Source organism: Pagrus pagrus (assembly GCF_965226575.1).
Source record: "Pagrus pagrus genome assembly, chromosome: 4".
Taxonomy (NCBI): domain Eukaryota; kingdom Metazoa; phylum Chordata; class Actinopteri; order Spariformes; family Sparidae; genus Pagrus; species Pagrus pagrus.
Genome location: NC_140188.1, coordinates 6,144,565 through 6,165,475, shown reverse-complemented (window position 1 = coordinate 6,165,475; position 20,911 = coordinate 6,144,565). Strand labels below are relative to the sequence as shown.

At 39.5% G+C, this 20,911-nt stretch overlaps 1 protein-coding gene across 6 annotated transcripts in view; it reads left to right on the top strand.

The window, feature by feature from the left end:
* Positions 1-20,911, top strand: part of tenm4 (teneurin transmembrane protein 4) — a 156,918-nt gene that overhangs the window by 58,786 nt on the left and 77,221 nt on the right. For 3 of the 6 annotated variants that reach the window (XM_084351715.1, XM_084351714.1, XM_084351713.1), the window contains exons 4-8: positions 486-704; positions 11,371-11,620; positions 13,477-13,551; positions 13,778-13,876; positions 14,816-15,051. In XM_084351715.1, coding sequence (XP_084207841.1) covers positions 486-704; positions 11,371-11,620; positions 13,477-13,551; positions 13,778-13,876; positions 14,816-15,051 — 879 coding nt within the window. The remainder of the gene's footprint in view (positions 1-485; positions 705-11,370; positions 11,621-13,476; positions 13,552-13,777; positions 13,877-14,815; positions 15,052-20,911) is intronic. The other 3 variants (XM_084351716.1, XM_084351717.1, XM_084351718.1) reach the window with 3 other exon arrangements.

The window sequence follows — 20,911 nt, the reverse complement described above, 5'->3', positions numbered from 1 at the left end:
TGAAAGTTTCACTTCTTAAACTAACATAAATATACCATGAGCATAGATACTGACTATGTGTTAAATGGATGTTCCTATGTGAGGGACAGAAGTTGTGAGACTAGCTGAGGATGATCCCCTAACTGATCAGCTCTGTGTTTTCATTTTATTCAAAGATTTGAGCTTTGAAACCTAGAAATGTTTTCCTTTTTTGCATTTAACATCCCAAAAAGGATGTTTGTTGTTTTTATTTCTCTAAAGCCGTGCCAGGTATTTGCCTTTTTGATTGCATCTCAAAGTAATTTCAGTTGTTTGTATTGTTCTTCCCAGCTGGAGTGAGGTGGAGACAAAGGCAGATGTGTCCCTGTTTGTTTTTGAAGTGTCAGAGTTAAGTCTTGCTTATGCATGTGTCCATGTGTGTGTGGGATCTGCTCCTATGTGATGTTGCCTGTGTTTGGGTGTGTTTCATTACCCCCCCATGTGTTGTCTCTGTTTGTGGTCCACAGGTCCTCCGCATTGTTCATCCGCCTCCTCCTCCCCCGTTGAGCAGCTCCCATACCCTCCCCCTTCCATTGCAGCCAATCAGAGCCAGGGAGGGTTGCTAGGTAACTGTGCGGCTCAGCCAGCCCAGGACTCTGACTCTGAGGATGAGTTTGGCCCCAATTCATTCTTAGTTAAAACTGGCTCAGGGAACCTGTATGCTCCTGCCACTGCAACTGCTGATGGTGAGTTGGTTTTCAAACTACTGCTGCTTTCTGGAGGTTAGCCTTCCCCTGCTCATGGATATGTTGTGTTATAGGTCATGCAGATGGCTATGGGCAAGAATATGTCCCTTTTTTTCTCAGCAACATGAGAGAGAGTTGAAACTTTGAGTCGATATGTAGCCTCAGGAAATGCACATAACTCTCTGAAGCAAGGTCTGCAAAGTTCAGAGTCTCACTCAAAGAGATGGACGATTTTGGTTCAGTACAAGATATTTGTCACAGATTTTTTTCTCAGTTTCAGTGTGTGCTGGTGGGAGTAACCATCTTCAATCCCTCTATAGAATTTTCAGAAAGAACAGCCTGCATGCATCCTCCGCACCTCAGATAGGATATGAGCAAGAAATAAAGAATTACTTCCTGCCAGGTGTCATTTAATCCCTGCTGTATCATCCTATATCAATGCAAGGACTGACTGCTTTTAAGTTATATTAGAAAACAGTGTTAGCCCCACGAAAGACCTACTCTAGTTTCATATTTTGATAACAAATCAAACGGTGCTTCTTGACTTAGCTTATGTTTGAAAATTCCCAGTGTGGTTTCTCATTAATAAATGTCAGCTTTTCGCTCCTCTTGAAACACTCAGTGTCTCCTGCTGTTGACTGAACACTCATTCAGACTGACAGAATGACATTTGCGCTCAAACTGCAAACATGGTGTTGACAGTTGATAAAAAAAATTCAGTGAGTGTAAAACATGTACAGTAGATTTACTAAGTAGCAGTCAACGCGTGCTACACACTGCATCAGTTGTTAACTCACTCATTTAATCATTGTGAAGATTTTGTTTGGCATGTCACTATGGGCACTAATGAATTATGTGTGGCAGACAACATGGTTTAGATTGTCTGTGGGGTGAAATTGTTTGGTTGAGTTGATTTAATATTTGTATTTGTATTTTTTTTTTTTGTTGATGTAAGACCGCTATAGATTCATACTCTCTTGTGGATTCATTACTGGCTTGGAAGGCCTCGACGGTCCTTAATTCAATATACTGTTCATGGCTGTATGGCATATGAAAATTGTATGGATGTGTATGGAAGGTAACTTTAGGAAACCAGATGTATTATTGTGGTCACAAAAAATCCAGCTTTAAAGTATGGCACGTTTTAAAACTCTTGTTTATGATCCCCCAACATGAAAATATAAAACGTCATTCAAACTCAGCAGTTTGTGCTGCATATCTCCCATAAGTCATCAATTTGCATGCTGAATGGTGTATTTTTTGGTGTGTGAATGTTGATGCCTTTCAACTACAGCTGCTACTTGCTTATCCCACTGGCATGGCAAACACAAAACAAAATAAAATGGTCTAAATAATTGATCGAGCTTCCAAGTTAACTACCCAAAGGGTTGAATTACATCAAACTCCAAAGTGCTCCAGCTGCCTGCTCAGAAAGCCGAGAGAATGAGTTATTAATCCTGCCGCAAATCTCCCCCCTAATTCCACAGTAGCAACACGCTGGTCACCCAGCAGTGACATGAGTGCTTAAGGGGACATGGGTGGGGGGAAATGGCCTTTACCGCGACAGATTTGTCTCATAACAATGACACTGATTTGCATAGGTACAGCATTTAGGTTGGCCTCGGGCTGTCAGTGAGGGGTAGGAGAGGACGGAGGAGGATTATCTGCAGCTCTAGTTTCCACCTTAGTCATCCACAGACGTTGTCTGATTCCTTTTAAGTTGCAAAGAACAGCATGTTTCTGTGTCGGTGCAAAGCCATTTCCCACTTTTATAACTCGATAATATAAGATCGTTACTCTTCGTGCTCTTGTCCATTTTGAGGACCTTTCGCCTCGTTGCGGTAACATATTAATAAGTGGTTCATCATGCAAAATAAGCCTTTCTTTGAAATTCTTCGTTGACGTTCAACATTGTTTAATTACAGAAAATCTTTGACAGTAAGGAGCCAATTACAATCAGAAAGTGTGCAGAAAAGAGCCTCCACTGTTTGTTCACTTAAACCACCTAGTGAGTCATGTAAGCTTGCTCCATACCGTCACATCCAATTACTTTACAAGCTTACAGATTTTGTTCATTAGAATCTTGCACTTTTGGTTAAAATGTATCCAACTATTTCACTACAGCGAGCAACACAGTGGCTGTTCTTTGTAGCTGCTGCTTGATTTTAATGAAAAGTTGTTTATAATACTGTTGCTTCAGAAAAAAAGACCATTTGCAATGCTAATCCTGATTAAGTTACATCTTGTGGAAAGATCTGATGGCTCTCTATATAAAATATTTCCAGCCCCTTAAGCTTTTGTGGTATGTGTAACTGAATAACTCTATCATTCCAGGCTGGTTTCACCATTTCGGGGAATGAAATTGCTTCATTAAAACTTGTTCAATGTCTAGTGACACTGTTCCCTTCAGCTACATACACCTCATCTTCTCAAGGTGACAAAACAAGAGTGAGCCAAACAGGTTATATAGAGAGTGGCATACAGAACAGGGTTTTGGATACACAACTGCACAGCCCATATGATCAAAGCAGAGGTCACAAATGTCCTAAATTGTCTAATTAAATGTATGTGAAAGGCATCCTGATGTTTTCTGTTTTATTAGGTTGGAATTCTGAAAAGGAAAAGTGTTGCCAAATGTAATCTGGAATTAAGTATGCATCTCAGGTTTTCAGAGGGAATTACATGAGCAAAAAGGTAATTTAAAAGCCACCATGGTAAAACTGACTGGAATATCAAATCAGATCTTTTTGACATACGGGTCAGTTATTGAAGAAATATTCAAATTTAGAGTTGACATGGTGCAGGAAATATTTACTTCTTTTCTGTCAGTAAACAACCACAGAAAAACTATGTATGCCTAAAATAATTGGCTCGCAGTGTATCTGTTGCACCGGAAAACAGGTGGCTTTTTATCACTTCAGATTACATTTGCTCAAGGTCATATTTGAGCCCACATACAGGACTTAAAATGTTCTGCTGGATTCTGAACAAGTAAGCGCTCTCAGCATCATATCGTTATTCACATTAGTAGCCTCCAAGGCTGCAGTGTTTATTTTATTTTTTTTTCGGGATCCTGTTTTCATTTGGACGAACACTGAGCCAGAGCCTCTCTAAGGCTGACGAGGCTGCTCGCTGAAGCCTGCAGTCCTTTTGTGAAGCATGTGTTTCACCGTGGCCCTCGGCTTTCTCTGAGGGGCTTCTTCCTGGGGAGACTGCCAGTGGGAGCCCGCTGCCACGCTGAGCTGCAAGATCTGAGACACTGCAACCTCCCAGTATTAGCATCTCTTAATGCAAAACAGCAGGGGGTCGGCCAGTGTTGGCTTCAGTGCAGGCAGACTCCCTGGTGAAAGGGGCAACGCACCACCACCTCACAGCTGACCAAGCAGGAATGCTGAGCCGCGTAGAAGGCTTGGGGATGTGGTTGTGTGTGAATTCAAATAAGTCTTCATTTGAGCTGCTTAATCATCCCCCTGTGTCTACAAGGACGGGGAGAAATGTGGTTAAAAGAGGTCATCCCGGAGAGTAATTCATCCATAGACACCATGAGGAATGAAAACTATCTGAGGCTAAATAATAATTTAATGAGTAGCACATGGCACTTGCATGCCATGCCCCTGTTTTTCTGAACATGTGAGATTCCAGTTTTGAGTTGACATATCAAAAGGAATCAGCTTCTCTTGATGTTGATGTTGAGCTATCAATGAAGTGGAGCCAACAGACAATTTGTCCAGTTCCATTCAACTCGCTGTTTGTCAGCGCACGGAGACCATGGATAATGCATTTTGCATACCTACATATCTTCTTTTCATTGACATAAATTGAGATGCATTGCTTTCATTCCATGATGATTGCAGACCATCTGTGCCCTCTAACAAAATCTTCAACCTCTTGATGGATATGCAGCAGAGTGACATACAGAACAGAGCATACATAACCACTCGTCTTGTTCTTTCTAAGGCGGCTCAAAGAATGACAGAAAATCCATTTGATCTCAAAAAGGGAGAGAGAAACATATGCCAGGACTAGTCCCAATGGATTAGGTTGCACATTGTGGTAAACCTCAGTGAAAAGCAAATGTTTTCTTTTAATTGTTTTGTCTTATAAATAGATTTCCCCCCCCCATTATGTTATATGTGTTATTTATGTTTGAATTTACTTTTGCAAGGGCTCGTATTGTCATTTTGCTCGACATTATGATACTGTGAGATCTTAAATTGTTGTTGTTGTTTTTCTATGGACCCCAGGAGAGCTAGCAAACACTTCATGGAAGCTAATGGGGTTCCATGTAGACTGAATCACTGTGACATTGCACTAACAACAACAGTCACTTTGGTTAGACAACTGGCGGTTGATTTGTGTTGTGGGGATATTAGAATTTGGAAAACTTGTTTATTTCTGTTGTGATGTTGTGATCCGACCTGCCTGACGTTTCTGCTGGGCTTATTTTATGTATTTTATTTTGTTTTTATGCTTTACTAGCATGTTTGATAATCGAACTCTACCAAGCAGTGACATCTCACTGCCGGTTGGATAAACTGCTAGTTTTCAGTTAATTCTTGGTCCATGAATGAGATTCATACACTTTGAAAAAAGAAAATTAAATTGTATGTAAGCTAGAACTTGACACATGGCTTTTCTTCCCTGAAGTTTATTCTAAACAAACATTTATATATATATATATATATATATATATATATATATATATATATATATATATTGTTTTAAACATGTTTTTCTTGTTATAAATCTCATTTAGTTTCTATAGTGAAAGCTGGTGGCAGGATATATACTGATACAACAGCAGGATTTTTCTCCTCCAGTTAGTAATGACGGTGAGCTTATGTTCCGAATCCAGAAGGTCTTTTTCCCCTTATTCCCATAGAGAGAGCCAGTGAAGAGCTGAGCGTTATATCCACCATGTGTTGTTTGTGGTACCTGTTACCTCTCAAATGAGTTCAGGAAAGACAGCTAGTATTCCCGCATGGCTTTTCCCTTCAGACTTTTCTAATGGTGTAGGAAACAGCAGGGCCAGCAGAGAGAACCAGCTTCAGGGAGCCGTGAGAGAGTGCAGCTTCACTGCCTTCATGATAAATTCTATTTGTATTTTTATAGACAAATGCTACTCAACTGGAAATTTTGCTCCTGTGATTAGCCATAGGGGCTGTAGCAGTAAGCAAGATTTAATGATTTATCTGGGCGCTGGATAGCTTTTGATTAATTCTGTATCGAATGGCTCAAGCCTCAGTGCGTTGATTGGGTGTCCGGGGCATGTCATATCACTTTATTTCATCAGGTGTGACCATTAGTGCTGGGGATTTTATCCACTGCCCTTATTCAGAAATAGCCGCTCTCCCTGGACACGGCATGGAGTGATAAAAAGTGGGAACCCATCGTTCCTCCAAATGTGACAAAAATGATGCATCCGAAATGTTTTGCAAGTGTAGATATCAGCCACTGAAGGTATTTTGAAAGGTTTTGAATATTACTAAATATCAAACTTCATACATTTCTATGATTTTATTGACAGTTTAATTTGACAGTTATTGGTGAAAAAGCATTCAAGAGTGTAAATGTACTGTTACTGCAGGTTTTAAATAGGTATATTAAAAAAATAGTTTACCACTGCATACAGATGATTTAAAATAGCTTGCATTGATCGTTTCTAACAATGCAAGTGCTGCATACTTAGAATACTTTTTTTATCATCTGAATTACATTATGCATTTAGTGACATATAGATTTACTGCTATAATGTATAGAGTTGTTTCCATGACTACTGTTGCTGATGATAGTCGGCAGGACATGAACCAGCTGATGTGGAGGATGAGATTTGCAGGAGTACCTCTCAGTTGTAGAGTGGCATCAGTACTGACATGTGGATATCAGTGTGCTGCTTTGCAAAAATGTAGTCCAAGAAACAGGATTTTTCTTTCACTGACTCATTAATGAAAGTTTTCTGTGCAAGTCTTGTGCAGAATAAATACTTTTCTTTAGTATAACTCAGACAGCTGGTTCTGACTAGAAAATACACTGAATCCAGAAAAGTTACTCTATAAAAGCCTGATCTGCTTTAACTTTAATGGCTGCTTGAAATAGATGACATGTAGTTATAACAACAGGGCTATTGGCCAAGTAGGGTACTACACACCTGTACAAATAAGCGGAGTATGTGAGCTAAGCAATACCTCAGATGAACACATTATCATATTTATGACGTTTTGAATGATTTATTTCATTTCATTTGCTGATTTGTATCACCTTTACATACAACTCAATGCACTTGCCAATAATCCACACTGCAGTCTACACATGATAATATATAATTGATAAAACATTCACCAACATCATCAACTTGATAGAAATAGAAATCACTCAGAGAGCACATACAGTACGTTTAAATTCTACCTCTGGTTCAGGATCAGTAAAACATGCTCAGTGATTCACAATTGTGAGATACATGTGCCTGATTATTTTTCATTGAAGTAGCCTAGGTTCAGCAGTAAGGAAATAGTCGACAGCCTCAAAAATCTCACACTGTTGACACTTCTTAAAATCCTGGATTATAGATTTCTCAACCACAAAGTAATCATTTGTTCCTGAAACGTCACTTAGTTTTTATCAGTTTAAACATTTTAAGGTGTTAAATAATATCCTTTTTTTTGTTTCATTAAAACTCTGGAAAGTTTTTATTAGTTTTAATTTTCTAGTGTTGCCATTTGACACCTCACAATCTGGCCAGTTGCCTCCTAGCAATTATAGCAACTTACCATTAGACAGACATTCCTGTTATCTCTCAGGGTGGGGGGTGAGGTCCTAGCTAATGAAGTGGACTTGCCTTAATTATTTGTCTAGAATAGCATCAGGAGGCCTTAACCAGTGCATACATCTGTTAGGAAGAAAAATGAAAAAGGCACATTCCCAGACTGAATGGATATCTTTAGGCTTCTGTTTTGAATGCCATGTGAAACTTTGGCTATTGTAGCAAAGTCTCCCTTCTCTGTCTCTCTGATAACAAATGAATCTCCTTTTCTTGCTAGTTTCGTTGTGCAAAGCAGGTCAATAGAAAACCATTAATTTTTTTCTGTCCTTTGGATAGTAGTGAATAATTGTTGCTGATTCACCACATCTGTGGGGGTCGTGTTGCCCTTTGCTTTGTCTCACAAACTGCCTTGATTCTCGGCTATCTGTTAATTCCCACAAAAATAACAGTGAGTACTTACCTGGCTGTTGAAGATTTACTGGTTGGATGAGGGCAAACATGCATACAGTCAAGTAGTGAATTTTAATCATGATGGAGTGCTTATCTAGTTCTCTTTCGGTTGAACATGCTCTACAATGCATTAAAGTGGCAATGGCTTACATGCAAATATGTAGGCAAGTGAAGTAGGCGAGTTTAGCAAAACTTCTGTGCAGACTGTAGAGCATGTGGAGGGCACTACATCTACAAGGTTCGTTTAAAAACATGATTATATTGCATGGTTACTGACAAATTATACAATGTGTCATGGTTTTTAATTCTAAATATTAATTTAGGTCATAAAAATATGCCTTTTTGACTTCGAACAAGTATGAAAACTTGACTTAATCCTGGTATACTGGGAAATTTGATTTAAAATGTGGATTAGACTGTAATCTAATATTTAGGATTATTGTTATTATTTTTATTTTTTTTTTTACAACTGAATGAACCTGCATAGCAATTAACATTTCAAAATAACCACAGATGGGTCTTAGACACAGTCTCCCACCAATAATCATTTTCATACTTTTCAGTAAGTGCAACAACTTTTTTGAAATATTAATATATCCAGTTTAATAACCAAGTTTAATTTAACATTGATGCAAATTCTTTGATAAATGCTCAAAGGAAATTTAAAAAGTGAATTAATATGAATATCTGTATGAATATCATACATATCAAAATCTTCCGATTCCAAAAACGTTGGGACACTGTAAAACATAAATAAAACAGAATGTGATAATTTGCTTATTCTTGTTGACAACATACTCAACTGAAGATGCAGCAAATATAATGTATTTAATGTTGTACATCATCAACTTAATTGATTTTTGGAAATATATGCTTATTCTGAATTTTATGCCAGCAACATGTTACAAACAAGTTGGGACAGGGGCAACCAAATGCTCCGCAAACACCTGTTTGGAACCTTCCACAGGTAAACAGGTTCATTGGTAACAGGAGATAGTATAATTATTGGGTATGAAAGGGACATCCTCGAAAGGCTTTGTCATAGCAAGGACGGGCCGAGGTTCAGCACATTTTAAATCACATGATCGTACTGTATAAAGGATATCACTAAATGGGCTCAGGAACACTTTGTAAAACGTTGTTGGTAAACACTGTTTGTTTGCAAATGATTGCACTCTGTTTTCATTTGTAGCATCCCAACTCTCTGGATTCAGTGTTGTACTTCAGTGATGCTTGCGGTATATAATGATATATTGATTCATTTCTGTGATCATTTTTGAAGCTGTAGCATGACTCTTAAAATGTATTGCGAGTGGGATCCTCAGATGAGTTACCAAGTTTTCGAAAAGTGATTTACAGTTCTTGTTGCCCCACATTTGCTTGATTGTCATAGGAAGTAAAGTATTTGTTTACCAAGCAGTAAATGCATTCCAGCGCAGTGATGCATTTGTCCTTGTGATCTATTGCACTGCGTATGTCTGTGTGTGCTGTCCCTGTATCGAATTAGCATAACCTTATTAATGGCTTTTGGGATCAGGTACATTACTGAGCAGGAGGGAGGTCATCAACAACTGTGTGGTTCTACCTCACACCAGTCCTGTTCGTCAGGACTGTGGTGTGCCTCTCTCTCAGTGGCGCGGCTAATTACGAGGGCAGCATTGTGCAAAAGAGTGCGCAGTATGGAGCCATCTGTCAGTGCAACAGACACGTGATATAATGCTTGATACAGCACTCTCTCCAAAATGAAAAAGATGTAAAAGTATGTCTGTCAGTGGTTCATCCTAAAATATGTGAACTGTGGCAGTGAGCCAGCTGTAAAATCAAGTCTGAAGGTGAAACTCAGTGTTCTCTGCTTTTTTGCTGATGGCTAATTAAATGTACAAAAAGTAAAAAGAAATTTAGAATTACAGAACTTTTTGGAAAACACTCTACGTGTGTAGAATTGCCAAGCTTCCTGTAAAGCAAATGTGTGTTGAAAGCCTTGCAGAAAGCAACTTTCGCAGCTGCTTGAGGATTAAATGCAGCACACTACATTTTTGTCTTGTTTTCCCCTGCTGAGCCATTCGTTAGCACATCACCTGTGAACACAATAGGCTCTCTTTCCACTTTCCTGAAATGCCTCGAGCACCGAAGCTTAATGCTACTTTGTTCACAGCACAACCAGTTTTGCACCTCAACAGTTTGTTTATCAGTCTGCCTTGAGTGACACATGTTGATATGGTAGCCTCTTGTTCGTGACCCCCTCAAAAAATGTGAAATGACTCATGCATGTATCTGTCACTTTAATGAAGGAGCTGATTATACGAAATAAGCCTTCTGTTTGTCTATATTTCACTCTCTGTGCTGCAAATTGGCAATTTAGTGTCGTGGATATCTGTGAAATAAAGGAGGCTTGATGCTATAAAGAAAACCACTCTTTCACTCTGTGGAAAGCCAGGAGTTCATTGATTGATGAATGGCTCAGCAGATGTGGAAATAAATGGATGCAGGGTGCACAAGGACGCTGGTCTTCTATCTTGTGAGGTGCAGAGCATATACAGTATGACCACTGGATAACATCTGTTGTTCTTCACCTCATATCTAATAGTTTAAAATGATGTAAAGCGACCACAGAGCTGGTTAAAGACCTAAAGACACAAGTTTTGGCCGCTAAAAGCACTAGAACAGTTTGTGACGTGTGCAATCACTTCTACTCAAGTTGACCACTGTAGACCTGATAATGGCATATTGTCAGCAAAAAAGCTAATTGGTTTCTGTTTAAAATCTTATATTTGCTTTCTTTGAGCTGTGGCAGTATTTAAGATTTTGCAGACAGAGCTAAACAGGCTATGGTTTCTATAAAGGCTACACATACTCAAGCATCTTTCCCTGGTTAAATACATGTCAAAAAAAGCCTTAAGAATTGGTGAGTTTCAAGAAGAGGCCAGCTTGTCTGTTTACACTGGAGCCAGTGTCTGGTCTAAGTAAACAGTCTCTGGTCTCTGCGGGAGGCAGAGAGCACACTCTGATGGAGACCAGTTGGGAGAAATAATGAGTAGAAGTGGGACTTTTTAAAGAGCGATTCACGTAAGGGCTTTGTAGCTCTTCAGTGAAATTAATCTTATTAAGCTTAGGTGTTAATTTATGGGCTGCTGGTGAAGCGATGGCTATTCATCCGTAAATCGACAACATTTTGAGGCTCAGGGAGTTAAAATGACACTATGAGACTCTTTTTACACTGCTAGCACGCACGTGCCAACACACTTTCACAAATCTTTTGTAGCATGCATCCTCAATGGATCTGCTGTAGTTTCAAAACTCTGTGTTGGCGAACAAACTGTGAATCTGGGCATCTTTGATTGTCCTTACAAAGGTAACCAAGATTCAAGTGCCTCAAAACAACATTAAATTGGTAGAATTCTTTTTCTTTTACATTGTCTGTAACATGTTTTTTTTCCTTCCTTTTTTGTTTTTCAGACGGAGCCTTTCAAAACCACTCTCGGCTGCGGACGCCTCCTCTACCGCTCTCCCACTCCCACTCGCCCAATCATCAGCACCATGCAGCCTCCATTAACTCCTTGAACAGAGGCAACTACACGCCACGGAGCAACCCGAGTCCCGCGCCCACAGACAGCTCTGTTCCCCCTGAGGGTCCAGCCAGTGGCCAAGACTCTGGCAGTGCGCAGGACAACTGGCTGCTAAACAGCAACATCCCCTTGGAAACAAGGTAATGTGTCAAAATGTACAATGTATAGAGATGTTGGCATCTGTGAGAGTGAGCTTGAGCTGATGCTATTAAACACAGGTTTTCATGCTGTCTGCTCCATATTAAATTACCACAGTGCTAACAAGGAGCAAAGCAATAAAATGGAAGCTATCCTGCTCGGGGCAGAGGCCTACATTTGTGATGAACATGATTTTGTGGCAAACAAGAGAAAAGTCCTGCTTTTGGGTCCTCGTCTAATGTTAGCAATCCTAACAGTGGAAGTTATTGAGTTTAAACAGCAGAGTAATTATAATCGGGTTGGATATGAAACAGTTCTGGCAAAATTACATTCAGGCTCCCGTGAGCAGGCTTCATTGCTCCTCGACTTCAGCCCTGAGTTTTATTTATTTCATATTAATCAGTGTTCAGTTCTCCAGCACATTTCTCAATAGGAGGCCCTTGTGTGAAGTAGATCTGTCAAGTGTTATTGTAACAAAGGGAATATCTGTTGGTATTCCTTTGGCTGGTTTTATTGCAAGGCACTATGAAATCAAGAATAGCAAGGCAAATTATTTCAACCCTTGTAACGAACACATTATACTCTACAAGTAGTTGATAAACTCCTTAAATGAAACCTACCTTCTCAGTGTGACCGGGTAGCCTACTGAACACATTAAAATAAAAAGCCATTGTGTAGCCTTTATTTTTGAGGAAATTATTAAAGATAGAAAGTGATTTTTCTTTAATTGGATGTTTTTGAATTCTACACACTAGACATTTAAAGACACACTGTTGTCAGTATTGTATATAGTAAACAGGTTTCCATAAATGAAACTGTCAGTGACAGGAGAATCGCTAATAGTTAATTTGGCATGGCTACACAACCGGCCATGAACAGAATTACTGTCTCTTCCTTCAGTCTTTGTGAGACGGTTCAGTCAACAGGAAAATGAGCATCAAATTTGGCAGGTAGAAGGACAGTTAGTGCTATAATGAATGATTACACGTCATCCCGCTCCAAAGTTAATCCTGCACAGGTATTCCCTGTGGAGGAGAAAACAGATGGTGTGGCAGAGAATGTATCTGCAACAGGCAAGAGTGCTGCTCAAAACCACATATGTAATCTTTATGACCTAGTGCCTTGAAAAAAAATCGACTACTAAAGTTCCAATAATGAAATTGAAACCATTAGTAATATCCACACAGACACAAAAATATTAAGTGACACCTTTGCTTAGTTAATAGTTTTACAATGGCCATCTCTCTGCACTTTTTTTTTAATGTAATGACCCTGATAAATTGTGCACTACTAAGTCGCATCCTGCTTTATGACTGGAGAGATGCCAAGAGTTGGTTGGCCCTGTCCAGCCGACCCACCATTTTCTTTAGAGTTTCTGCCAAACATCTCTCTCCCTTCATTAACAGTTGCATTCTTTCCCAGAACACACACTTGAGAGACTGTGAACAGATGAGGGATCAAAACAAGGCTTTTCTCTTGTACCACTGAGTGTGTTCAGCCTGCCCATTGCATGTGGACAATTCATTTCTCCATTGCATTGCTGCAGTATTTTCTTATGGAACCAAGCTCTCATTGGGGGGAGTGTATTACTGGAGAAATGAGACATGTGCTTGTAGACTTGAGAATTCACTAAAAATGTGGGGTTTTTTTGGAGTGTTGCAACCATTAAATGAAAAACAACTGTACTTAAGGCAACTGTCCAGCTTGAAAACTATGAAACTTTAATGACAAGTTCATTTTTAATTCACAGTGAAATAAAGATGGTTATAAAAAGTGTTTTGTCTTAAATAAGTGTTAGAAACCTTAAGGTTTTTACTTGTAAGTGATACATTGTTCTCTTCCAACCACAACCTTAAAGGAGCCAGAATACTCTAATGTATATCAGAGAGGAGCAAGACGCTTGCAGAGAAGGGCAGGGCTCGTACAAAACAAGGTATGCAGTGCCCAAGCAAGGGGAACAAGAGAGATAGATGTTATTTGTCTCACACCTTTGTAGAAGTAGTTCCATAAGGGCCTTGGTTTCTTTGTCCCACGTCGTCTGTCTTGATCTCCATTCGTTGTTGATGTTGCTTGGTGATCACATACTGTATTGGCATTTCTGTGTTTCTTGCACGTACATCTCACACTAGCTTCATATCCATCTTTCCACCTGTGTGTAGAAACATAGCAAAGCAGACATTCCTAGAGACTTTACAGGACAACCTCATTGAGATGGACATTCTGGCATCAGCACGCCATGATGCCTCGTACAGCGACGGGTATGTTGCATGTTTGCTATCTGGCTCACACTACTGTCAGAATCTGCTTTGCCATGAAAACAATAGTGATGCCTGTGCTATTTTTCCATCAAGCATCCTCTGTTTTGAAATGCTGTCAATCATCAGTGTGTGTCTCCTGCAGTGCTCGAGTCTTTGCTGTATCTGTCCCTTCCCTGTTTAATACAACTAACAATTTGCATTAAGTCACATTGTTGAGTTGTATTGCTTTTGATTAATGTTAAGCATGACCGCTTTATGAAACACAGTTGCCCATGGTATCTCCTATTAGTAGAATAGGACACGTCAGAGATTTGTTCTGATATTTATAAATAAAATATGGTCTCAGTGACTTTCCACATCATACATTGTAATGTGACATTCAATCACGTTCATGTCACTGTCGCTCGCAAGCTTCTTGTAAACTTGTCAGTAAAACGGCCTTGACAACAGTTACACTGCCACTGACTCTCTGATGGGCTGCTCATACGGCTCTTGGACATGCAGCTCTACACATGTTTTCTGAGATAGCCCGCCATGTTCTTCAAGGGCAAATAAATCGGCCCAACTCTTTGCTACAGCAGTATATACTGTACAGTATGTCTCGTCTGGACAGCCTTGACACATAGTTACTGGGAATTACTCTTCACTATGCTGGCATGAATACGTAAACATGAGCCAGCTGCGGTCACTAGTCCTGTAAATTAGATTTATTATTGATTCACAGCTTCGACTGAGCACAACCCAGTATGCTTTAGTGTTCTGACTAATCCAGCAGAAGCGTGACTATGGTAACAGTATTGAATGTGCTTGGAAACAGAATTACTTACCAGTGGAAAGGACTGCACTTGGATAGACAATAACCTAAGATATAATGATGATAGACATCCCTGAAAAATAAACGATTCTGCCCAGACCAACAAGAAAATGTGTTTTTTCCAGGCACTTCCTGTTCAAACCAGGTGGAACATCACCAATGTATTGCACAACATCACCAGGATACCCTTTGACCTCCAGCACGGTGTACTCGCCTCCCCCACGCCCTCTGCCTCGAAACACATTCTCTCGACCTGCCTTCAGCCTGAAGAAACCATATAAGCACTGCAACTGGAAATGTGCTGCTCTCAGTGCCATCCTCATCTCAGTAACACTCCTCTTCCTGTTGGCCTACTTCATTGGTGAGTCACCTCTCATGCTTCCACACACCAGGTTGGGTGCCTCTACCTATCCGCCCCCAGCTCCACCCCCTACTTAACTGCAGACACAGGATGAATCCATGCTCTATTGTGTTCCCGCTGTCATCCGTTTTAATAGAGTCCAAATCTGTACTCCGAGCCTTATATGAGCGTAGTTATATAGGGACTCATAGATTGACTCCTCGCCCACGCAATTCGTCCGAAATAACATTATCATTCATGGATTGGGTTGACTGAATCTGCGGAGATGGGCACTCCAGTTTCTTGCTCTTATGAATAGGTCATATAGGGAATGAATTAAAAAGGCATCAGCCATCACACAGGAGAAGACTGCACATTTAGAATATTCATCTTATTTGATTTAAGATCCCCTGACCAGCATAGCCAGGTCCCAGCTGGGTAGGGACTACCAGCTGTGATGTCTGAGTTAAGCTATTAAATCAGTTCTGGTCTTTTTGTATTCTGTCAAACCCACAGGGAATCATATTCATATCTGATATTACAGTCACTTAAAATTTATCCACAAGATTTTCACTAGTAACATGAAATATTGTGTAAAGTCTTGTTTAAGTGAAAAGATTATGTAAGTGGATTCTGCAATAACTTGCTGTGATGTTGTTTCTCCATATTTCTCAGAGATCGCATAGTTCTTACTTGGATTTTATGTTGATTTTCATCTGATTTTTTCATCCTTGCAGGCTATCACTGCCCATGCTAGCTACTCATCTCATGTTTATTCCAAGCAATCTGTTTCTCTGCCAATAATGTAAAATTCAAGTCTTTATGAGATTCTTCTTTAATTCTTTAATAAGTGTTTCCAACATCATCACTGGTAAAATCACTTTTGTTAAATCATTAAAAAATATAGCATAGCAAATACACACATTTGCTTTTAAAAGAATACAACATCTTTAAAACAAATAAGGCTACAGGGCAGTTCATAGGTTCACAGCAACTAAAAATAGCAGGAGCATCCACAGTAACTGTGCGGTTCGGAAGATAAGGAATGGAAAAGGATTGTGGGTAGATCAAAGGTCTGGTGCAAATGTGATGTTGGTTTCTTCAAGTGGAAGGGTTTGGGGCATTTAAAGTTCCCATGAAGTCAATATACAATAAATGTTTCAGTTTCTGCATATGTCTTGCTTTATATCTCATCTATACACCAGTATCAGAACCAACATTGCCAAGTAAGTTATCTTGTAGGTATTCTTAAGGGTACGGTATTTTAGAGTTTGGTAATTTCCTGGAAAATGATTTATGAAAAAATGTTGATGACTCATGCTGCACTCTGGGGCTTATACTAATTTTGAGTCCAATAAATGCTTTCTGAATTTATATGACACTGTCATGCTGCCATGGATGTACATTCAGTACAAGTCCCTCCCTAGCTGCCTGTTTTATTGGAAACAGACATTTGGCGGCGCAAATAGCTTCCCACTAGCTGTTTCATGCAAACTTTAAGATCACATCAAGTGGTTTGTGGGGTATGGGTGGAGTAAGTAAACGGCATGTTGACTGAGTTAGTGCTATAGTAGAGAGGAAGGATAACATAAAGGATATTGAGTGAGAGGGTTGCAGTGAGGGGGGAGAAGACAGGTAAAGCCTCTCAAAATGTAATGTCAAACAGGTATATTTAAGGTGTGGATTTATATATTGTTGAGTATCATTGTGGCCTTGATTGGCAGACAGTCCCAAAAATGTTTTGAAAAAGCTGGCAGTACCCTTTTCATTCAAGTAATGAAGGTTTTCCGTTGTTACGAATTCAAATAAGGAGTTGATATACACTTCTATTTAATCTATTTTACCATATAAAATGCATCTGATTGGCTGTGAATACCTGTTTAACATATAAATGGTTACACTGTTGAATTCAGTCTGGCACAGAAAAAGGAATAGTTATTTCAAATAGAGGGATGGGGAGGACATTGTAGTTCATGCATATGAAGTCAATGAAAAAACAGCCAGATCCTTCCACATGGCCTTCATCAGTGAGATAAATGGATTCTTCATTGAGGACATTTGTTATAGATATGCATTATGCTGTAACAATCAGGAAAGCTATCGTTTCTGCTTCTCCTTGAGGCCAAACGAACTAAAATCTGATTATTCATTTTTTTGTCACCAGAGTCATTTGAATTGTTTCATTTGAAATTCAGAACAGCGCTGGATTTAAAAAAAGAATCAGCTGGTTGCTGCTCATGGTGATTATCCATGTAGCCCAGCAATTTCAAATCAATGGCAGTGGGTGTTAGGAAGTTCTGGTTTGGCTTGTTGTTTGAGTCAGCAGTGTGGTTTGGCTGTAGAAGTAGAGATACAATATGTGTCTACAGTTTACTGCTTGTGACTTGGCCATAAGCCAGAGAGCCCCATCATCCTGATAGTGCTTAATCAGAATGTGTAATTATTCCCTGCAAAACTCATACCATCTCCCGATGCACCACAAGTAAACATGTTGGAGACCAAACCTCACCCTAAGATCGGAATTTCCAATCAAGAACGAGGGCCATGTTTAATTAAAGGCTGATGAGAAAATACATTTAATTTCAAGTGCAATTAATTATTGAGGCCTGTAATTGGGAACTCTGGGTGAGATGTCTAATGAACCCAATTATGCCTCGTGACAGATGTTTTGACTTACAGCACTGTTTTATTTTGTCACAGCTTTGTAAATCGGGACATTTTGAAGTGTAAAAAGGTCGGGGGTTAGCGATGGCACTAATTTCTCTGTGGTCGCTCGCTCATTAGCACATTTGTTATATGTTCCTCATTTTAAGGTCATCAGTATCCTCCTGCGTTCACTTCCATTCGCCCTGGGTAGCTAGCCAAGGACAAAGAGGTTGGGCCCCAGAAAATGTTTCACTGCATCATCATCCAACTCTGTAAAACAGATTTTACCTGTTTGTCTTCGGTTTTTCAGAAAAATGAATGCTTTGGTTCATTCTGGCTTTCCATTATGCCAATGTGATATTCGTAGTTCTACTCTAAATTAAAAAGGTGCTCACTTGGCTAATTTGTAATCGGAAGACGATATCTGAAGACCAAAAATTATTCAAGTACAAAGAGTTAATGTCCAAGAAAAACATGCTAATATTTCTGTCAGAGCAGCTGTTTATTCTACTGATGTGCCAGCCACGATATTGCATGTATTGTAAAAACAATATGTATTTCATGTTACTGGCAAACATTGTTTGTCATATTGTCACTAATCAGAGGAAATTAGCAAGTGGCATATAGCTGCCAAGCATTAGCTACTGTATATGTGGCTGTATGTTCTTTTTCATTTTCTATTTTCATTCACTAACTTGGTAATTATTGTGTTAATGTGCTTCAGAAAGTATTGACATGTTGACGACCAAGCTTTATAAATCCCAAACCAGGGTCTAGCTTTGACCTGCAGTGGCAGACAGAGCAGAGTGCCCTAGTTTTTAAATGGCCGGCGCCCATAAAATATGGATCTGGATTGGCTGCAATAGAGAGCTGATCATTTCTACAATCATTAAACGCACGGGGATAGTGTTGAAACACAATGGAGTAATTATGTAAGATGCTATGTCTCTGCACATCACTGCAGTATGTGAAAAGCTTCTTTGCTGATACACTGAAAATGTCATGCTGAAGCATTAACTGAACAAAAGCATCAACAAAGAATCTATTTCAATCAGTTATACATGATGTTGTGATATTGTTTTTAGTGCCTTAGTTTTCAGAGAGATGCAGCGTGGGAGTGGCGATATGTCTCTAAACTAGAAACTGGTTAATTATCTGTTCACTGTTTACATGGGAAATTACAGTTTCTATAATCAGTTCTTTGCATGGATCGGCCCAACATGGTGCAACATGGATAGTGCAAAAATTAATGCAGTTTAGTAAGAATGTGAAGAAAGTTTGTATTAATAAAAATGAAATGAATTAATTAAAATAACTTAAAAAAAAAAACCATATGGTTAAAACGCTTTTTTGTCCAGGTATATACAATACTTTTTTTCTATGCTGGCTTTTTGAACACCTCAGAATAGTTTGCCTTTTTTTAGATGCTCACAGTATTTGATGACTTTGACCAGTAAGTTGAAAAAAAAAAGGATTCCACTCATCATAGCTTCCCTTGAAGTGTGCACTAGTTGGAAAGTGCTCTTCAGATCAGAGGATAGAAGCCGAGAATGCTGGCAGATGACCCACAGCCATAAGCGCGGACTTCCTCAGATTGGCTGAGAAGTCTGCACTACAGTACAGTACTACAGTACCTCTATTCCCTAATTGGCACATGGCGTGACCCAACTTCCTGCCAAGAGATAAGCGAAAGGAGGGCACAACATGTGCTCAGGAAAAAATGGCGAAGCTACGAAGTTCAGTACTCTTGACAGGTCAGTGGCATCGCTGGAACACACACACAGCTTGTCTCTGCCTGTAGCCATCTCATTAGAAGTACCTTGTTATTCCTACAACCTGCCAGTCTTCATTTTGCAGCCAATTGCAGCAGCCCTCTGAGTGTCACTGCGCTGCTTTTGCAAAGTTTGAAAAGCGAGAAAAACAAAAGCAGGAGAGTTTGCTGGCTCTGATCCAATGCTCTGCATATCATAGATACCAAGAAGGCGTTCAAGTAAATCTTTATGGATGGGAGGCCTCTTCAACCATTTTCCATTAAAAGCCTCAGGGACGGATGGGATAAAGAACGGGGCTCACAAAGACGTGATTACTAGGACTCTTGGAATGACACCCTGCTTGGTGACTTTGCGATAGCTCTGCCAGCAACATACACTGACTCCACTTCCATTTCGCCACTCAGTGTAAAGCTACAAATCAAAAGGAATGTCATTCTGCAGTTGCAAAATGACAAACAAAAGCATCTGTCTCTTCTGGTTGTCCTCCGCTGACACAGTCACTTCCACAGGCACCGGACAGTCTCAGAACACATGTTGGTGTTGTACTTTCACCATCTTAAGGAATGTATATTTTATATATATTTATCATCTTAGGGAATGTTGGATTGTGTTTTTCCCTTAAAAATGCAGTGCTCTTTATTTAGTGTGCATCATGAAAATATTAGGTATTCTTTGAACGTGCTGTACACATCCAATTTTATTAAAGAAAGACTCTTAATCTTGGGCCAACTACTCACCAAGCTCTGAATGTACTGTAGGAATCAGGCAGGAGAGTATTCTCTAATACATCTGTGTTTGATTGAGTTTCCTCTGCGAACGACGCAATGTTTTCCATTCATTAGACACTACAGTTTAGTTTGAAGTACCACTTGTCACATTCTTATGTCATTTCAGTTATTTTGAAGTTATTAGCTGAGTCTGGACAAGTGAACCCTCCTCTTCCTCTGGGGAATTACCTATCATTTTGAACTGGAGACATTTAATACGATATCCATTGCTTAACGAAGAAACTTAGGGTCTTTTGTTTGGTATTTGACTATTAATAAAGGACTTTTTTCTACCTGGATGAAAACACAGTCGTGTTGAAACATTCGTCTGTTTATACTATTAAGGGGCTGTCCGATATCCGATGAGGGACTTGTGTCAGTACCTGCGCCCAATACTGACATGGGATTGTATTGTTACCAACTCTAATATAACCATCATATTTAAGAATACAGCCTAAAACTTAGATGGAGTTAAGCCAAGCTTTGAAGGGATTAAAATATTTTAATTTGCAGACACGAGACTTCAGGGTGAGGAGTAGGTCCTGAGTGAGGTGGTAGTACATGGTGTGCTTACATCAAGTTTTTTTCTGTATGTTGTTTATGGACAACTCTGACCCCAGGCATGGTTATAATGTTATCACCACGTTCTCTAGCCTTGTGGGATTATTGGTACGCAATTTTGTTCAACAAAAATAT